The 6,198-nt window shown below is 44.9% G+C and overlaps 1 protein-coding gene across 2 annotated transcripts in view; it reads right to left on the bottom strand.

Annotated features, from left to right (window-relative positions):
• The window catches only part of LRRC69 (leucine rich repeat containing 69), an 86,598-nt gene extending 81,727 nt beyond the window's left edge, over positions 1-4,871 (bottom strand). For both annotated transcript variants that reach the window (XM_055129170.1, XM_004602351.1), the window contains exon 1: positions 4,689-4,871. In XM_055129170.1, coding sequence (XP_054985145.1) covers positions 4,689-4,871 — 183 coding nt within the window. The remainder of the gene's footprint in view (positions 1-4,688) is intronic.
• Between the last annotated feature and the right edge of the window lie 1,327 nt (positions 4,872-6,198).

Below are 6,198 nucleotides of genomic sequence, written 5' to 3' on the forward strand. Positions count from 1 at the left end.
TGGCTTGAAAGTAACGTAAAAAGAGGTGGACCCAATTGGTATAACCTCATGGAGGGGCGGAGGAGGGGGGGGAGAGAGAGAGAGAGGGGGAGAGAGAGAGAGAGAGAGAGAGAGAGAGAGAGAGAGAGAGAGAGAGAGAGAGAGAGAGAGAGAGAGAGAGAGAGAGAGAGAAATTACCTTTGATTGGGGGATGTAGGATGAAGTGGAGATAATTCAAGAAAATAGCACACTTGACCCCTGCCTTCTTGGGCATCCTCTCTGTCTTGGGCCGTTTTCTCCTTTGGGGGGACCCAAACAGTACCCCACATCTCCTTCCTGGGTGGGGTGAATTTCAGAGAAAGTTGCGGAGGAGGGAACAGGGGCAGGGGGTAGGCGGAGGGAGCAGCATCCAAGGGATCGGGTAGGAGGGCGGTAACAGACGGGAAAGCGGGGAACAGGTAGGGTCTCAGCATCCCAGCTATGGGCAGAGTAGCGGCTGCTGGTGGGGGGGGGGCCTGTTTTCCTGCCCACCAGTGGTGGAGTTAAGGCCCCAGACAGGTGGCCGCGGGGGTGTGGGGGAGACGGAAGGAAGCAAGAGGAGGCCATCCTGCAGCAGACAGCGACCATCACCGCCCAGAGCCTGGACCAGCCCAGCCCAAGGCAGCAGGCGTGCTCCCGCGGGTGAGCCCGTTTCTTTCCACAGCGCTCCAAGCCGGGCAGGACCCAGTCATCTGCAGGAAGCAGCACCGCAGTGCCTCCGAGTCTTAAATACTCTTTGCAGAATGAAAGGGAAGAATTGTACCTCACGGTGATTCACTAATAAAAAATTTTAAAATATATATATATATATATATATATGTATATATATATATATATAGAGAGAGAGAGAGAGAGAGAGAAGTTATATTGGGGACAGGGAGATAGATCGAGGGGTAGACCATATGCTGAGCACTGCATGGTGCTCAATTTGATCGCCAGGACCATTACTCTCTAGGACCACCAACTGTAGCCCTGATGACCCCTGAGCACTGCACTGTTAGACCAGAACATAGCAAGTACACATCACAGGGGTAAGTATTGCCAGGAGTGGCACCATTGCAATACTTACCCCTTAGCCTAGAAAAAGAATAGAAAGGAAAAGAAAGGAAAAGGAAAGAAAAGAAAAGAAAAGAAAAGAAAAGAAAAGAAAAGAAAAGAGAAGAGAAGAGAAGAGAAAAGAAAAGAAAAGAAAAGAAAAGAAAAGAAAAGAAAAGAAAAGAAAAGAAAAGAAAAGAAAAGAAAAGAAAAGAAAAGAAAAGAAAAGGAAGAACGGGAGGGTGTTATTGCCAAATATGTTAGATAAGCATTCGGAAGGTAGTGTATGTATCTTCCTCAATCCCCCCAGAAGTGAGGATGTTTGAGGGGTTCCAATGGTGGGTCAGAGCCCAGGAAGGGATAGTGGTCATTTTACATCCCCCATGCCAAGCTTGCAAACTTCCTCCTCTCATTTTAGACTGAGAACAACAAATATCAGACAAAGGGGCTGGAGCGATAGCACAGTGGGTAGGACATTTGCCTTGCATGCAGCTGATCTGGGTTCGGTTCCCAGCATCCCATATGGTCCCCCAAGCACCGCTAGGATTAATTCCTGAGTGCATAAGCCAGGATTAACCCCTGTGCATCGCCAGGTGTGACCCAAAAAGCAAAAAATAAATAAATAAATCAGACAAAGCCTTAGTATTCAAATTATATAAGGCACTCAAAAATAGAAATAGTAATAAATGTAATAACCCCATAAAAATGTAGAAAGGATGTACCATATCAATATATTAAAAAATTAAAACCATATGGTCATATTAATAAATGCAAAGCATTTGACAGATCCAACATCCATTTATGATAAAAATAAAACACTCAATAAAATGGGAAATATAAGAAAGTTTCTTCATGCACAAACCCACAGCCAATATCTACTAAATGATAAAATACTGAAATCCTTCTCTCTCAGGTCAGGCACAAGATAAGGCTGTCCACTCTTTCTCCTACTATTCAGTACAGGGTTAGAAATCCCAGCCACAGAAATTAGGCAAGAATGAATTATTACGGGCATTCAGATTGGAAAAGTAGAGGTCAAATTGCCACTATTGCAGATGGCACGATATTATACTTAGAAAACCCTAAAGATTACCAAAAAAACAGAAACAATAAAGTATAAAGCAATGTAGTCACCATCACTGTCACTGTCATTCCAGTGTTCATCGATTTACTCGAGCGGGCACCAGTAATGTCTCCATTCGTCCCAGCCCTGAGATTTTAGCAGCCTCTCCTCACTCGTCTTTCTCAATGATTATAGGCTTCTTTCAGGGTCAGGGGAATGAGATCTGTTATTGTGACTGTTTTTGGCATATCAAATATGCCACGGGGAGCTTGCCAGACTCTGCCATGCAGGCAGGATACTCTCAGTAGCTTGCCAGTCTCTCCGAGAGGCATATATATTTATTTCCTTCTATGATGATGTGTTGTGTGGTCCAGGAATATGTTCAGATGTGTGAAGTAATGTAGTAGGCTACAAAATAAACAGAAGTCTATGGCATTTTTACATATACAAACAACAAAACAGGAGAAAATACAAGAAACAATCCCATTACATTCTCCTCATAAAATCAGAAACCTGCAAATCAACTTAACAAAAGAGGTGGGGGCTGGAGAGATGGGACAGCAGCAGAGCATTTGCCTTGCACACTGCTGACACAGGTACAATCCCCTGCACCCCACATGGGCCCCCAGCCCTGCCAGGATTGATCTCTATGTACGGAGCAAGGAGTAAGATGTGAGCACATCAGGATAAATTCTAAAGCGCACGCACGCGCGCACACACACACACACACACACACACAGATGAAAGATATATAACAAAAACTATATATCACTGCAAAAAAAGAATAAGATTTAAGAAAATGGAAACACATACCCTGCTCATGATTTGGAAGTGCTAATATTGTCAAAATGACCATCCTACCCAAGGCAATATATAAATCCAATGCAGTTCCTAAAAAAAAAATAACCAGAACTTTTTGGGTGCCAGGGGGACACCCTACAGTGGCCAGGGCTTACTCCTGGTTCTGAACTCCAGGATCACTTCTGGCAGTTTTGGGGGACCATGCGTGCTGCTGGGGATTGAACCCGGGTCAGTTGTGTGCAAGGCAAGTGCCTTACCCACAGTATTATCACTCCTGCATTACCGATAATATTTTAAAAGACATAGACAGATGCTGCTTAATTTATATGGAGCAATGAAATCCTCTAAGTAGCCAAATGAATCCTAAGGGGGAAAGGAAATGGGAGGTTTTTCTTCTCCCAAATTTAGACTGTACTATAACGCCATAGTAATTAAGACAACATGGTATTGGAATAAAGACAGTCTCTCAAACCAATGGAATTGAACCGGGAACTCAGAGACAGTTCCTGTCTCACAATGGAATCTTTAAGTGTATCAAGTGAAGTAAGGAAACCCTCTTCACTAAATGGTGTTGGGAAAACGGTCCAGTCTCGCGTGAAAAAAATAATTCAGAGCCCTATCACACATTAGGCACAAAAGAAAGTTCAAAATGGATTAAAGAGCTTGATATCATGGGGGCTGGAGTGATAGCACAGCGGGTAGGGCGTTTGCTTTGCATGCGGCCGACCCGGGTTCAAATACCAGCATCCCATATGGTCCCCTGAGCACCGCCAGGAGTAATTCCTGAGTGCAGAGCCAGGAGTAACCTCTGTGCATCGCCAGGTGTGACCCAAAAACAAAAAAAAACAACAAAAAAAGAAAAGTCCCAGTCCTTGTTTTCCTGTTTCTATTATAGCTATGATTTCTGAAGTTATCGCTGCAGTGTTTGTGCGGGAATCAGTCTGCAATTCTCTGTTTGGCCACAGATTACAGGCTGACACCCGTTAGGTACACTCAAAAGAAATGAGATGGTGAAGGTTGAGAATAGAGTGTATTTTTGTTGGGTTCTGTAACCTAACGGCAAAACTAACAAACTGCAATGACTTAGCTGGTTCCCTAGGTCTCTGCACTGCTGGTGACCGCTTAGACATGGACAAAAAAAAAACTGCCAAGTTAATATCCCTCGCCTTCCTCCCAACCTCAAGATCTTTAACAGCTGGACTTTCCCAAATACTCGGCGAGCACGTGAACGCAAGCATCTGGGATTCATTCCTGTCAACTGTTGCTCTTTAAGGAGGATATTCTTTATTTAAAATACTAACCTCTTTAAAAAGACGACTTCAGAAGAAATGAATGTTCCCTCCCTCCCATTTGCTGCCAACAGTCCATTTCAAAGTTCAGGCTGCGCGAGGAAATTGAAAAGGAACCCCTCCAACATCCCAGCGGGTTCTTCATTCCGTATGTGAAAGCTTCGGGGTACTGCCCAGGGTCAACTCGGTGGGTCTCCGGGATACTCCAACCCACTACCAGATGAAGTCCCAAGGTAGAAAACACCCGGGCTCCCAACTCCTGTCCAGGTGACAGTTTTCAGAAAGTGGACCCCAGACCAGAGCCTCTTGGTTTAGATGTGGACAAGAGGTGGTGGCAGCACTGACATAAGTGCCCCCCCTGGCCGATCAAGGATTGGGGGGGAAGCCTTCTGGCATCTTCCAGCAACACCCCAGTCAGCTCTCCAGGGAGCCTCCTGTTTTCACACCCCTTTTCTATTTTCCAAAGATTCCTGATTCCTCACCTGCCTCAAGTTCTCTATCTCCACGCTTATGGAGGAGATGCGGTTGTTCTGAAGGTCTAAGATCTTCAGGCCCGGCAGCGAACTCAGCCCTGCGGGCATCTTTGTCAACCTCTTTCCATTCAAGGTAACGATCTTCGTGCCCTTGCCCCCCTTCAGAGCTCTGAACAACAACCTATCAGTCATAGGACCCACGGGAAATCGGAAAAGGGAGCCAGGAACTTGGCCCACGTGGTCTTCGGAGTTCTGTTTGCAGAATCGGTGTCATGGAAACAACACCGTTCTGAAATCTATCGTGGTGAAGGTGGGTGGCAAGAGAGTGTCAAGTAAAAGTTAGGGAAGCGACATAGTTCATTCTAGGCTTGGGGCAGGATGTGCGCGCTACTGGCTGAGGACATCTACTGCCAGGGACAAGGGGGTGACCAAAGACCAATGAGGTCGCAGCACGGGACATAAAAGCCAACCCTTCTTTTCAGGAGCACCCTCCCCCACACACACACCCTGAGCTACAATGGGAAAGTTTGAGTGTGAGAAAGAATCATCTAGAGTGTAATCAAAATCAAAATACATTAACTCTGGGGATGGAGAGGTTGTACAGCAGGTAGGCGATTTGCCTTGCACACAGCTGACCTGGGTTCAATGCTGGGCATCCCATATGGTCCCCGGAGCACTGCCAGGAGTGATTCCTGAGCACAGAACCAGGAGTAAGTGCAGAGCATTGTCAGAAGTGTCCCCCACCAGCAAAAAACATTAAACACAAGAATTCATGTAGGATTTTTTTTTTTATTTAAAGAAACTACTTGATTACAGTTAGAACTTTAAGTTCGTTCGTCTGGAAATCTGTAAAGGAAAAAACATCAAGCATTATTTTTTTTTTGCTTTTCTATAAAGAATTGCTATTTAGTGTACCTTAATAAAGTTTGTAGTCACAGAAAAAGTGAAGCTAACAGAAAAGAAAAATAGATTGAAGGAAAAAAAACACCATTATTTAAAAATCTTAATTTTCTTTTCTTTTTGGGAGGGGTCACACCTGGCGATGCACAGGGGTTACTCCTGGCTTTGCACTCAGGAATTACTCCTGGCGGTGCTCAGGGGGACCATGTGGATGCTGGAAATCAAACCCGGGTTGGCTGCGTGCAAGGCAAATGCTTTACCCTCTGTGCTATTGCTCCAGCCCCTAAAATCCTAATTTTCAAAATTTGTGGGAATGGTAGATGTTAGAAAAGATCATAACTCAGTGAATAAAAACATGTTAGAGAACATTTGGTAAAGTTTTTGAGTAAGAAATGCTAAGCCACAGAGGTTACTGCATCTGCACATGGTCAACATGATTTGACCCCTGGCTCAACATATAGGCCCTTGTGCACTGCAAGGAGCAGATCCTTCAGCACAGAGTTAAGAGTAAGCACTACCGGGTATGGCATAAACCGTACCCTGAAAACTGTATCACTGTATCACTCTCATCTCGTTGTTCATTGATTTACTCGAGCAGGAACCAGTAACTTCTTCATTT

The sequence above is a fragment of the Sorex araneus genome, chromosome 2 (genome assembly GCF_027595985.1).
Source record: "Sorex araneus isolate mSorAra2 chromosome 2, mSorAra2.pri, whole genome shotgun sequence".
Taxonomy (NCBI): domain Eukaryota; kingdom Metazoa; phylum Chordata; class Mammalia; order Eulipotyphla; family Soricidae; genus Sorex; species Sorex araneus.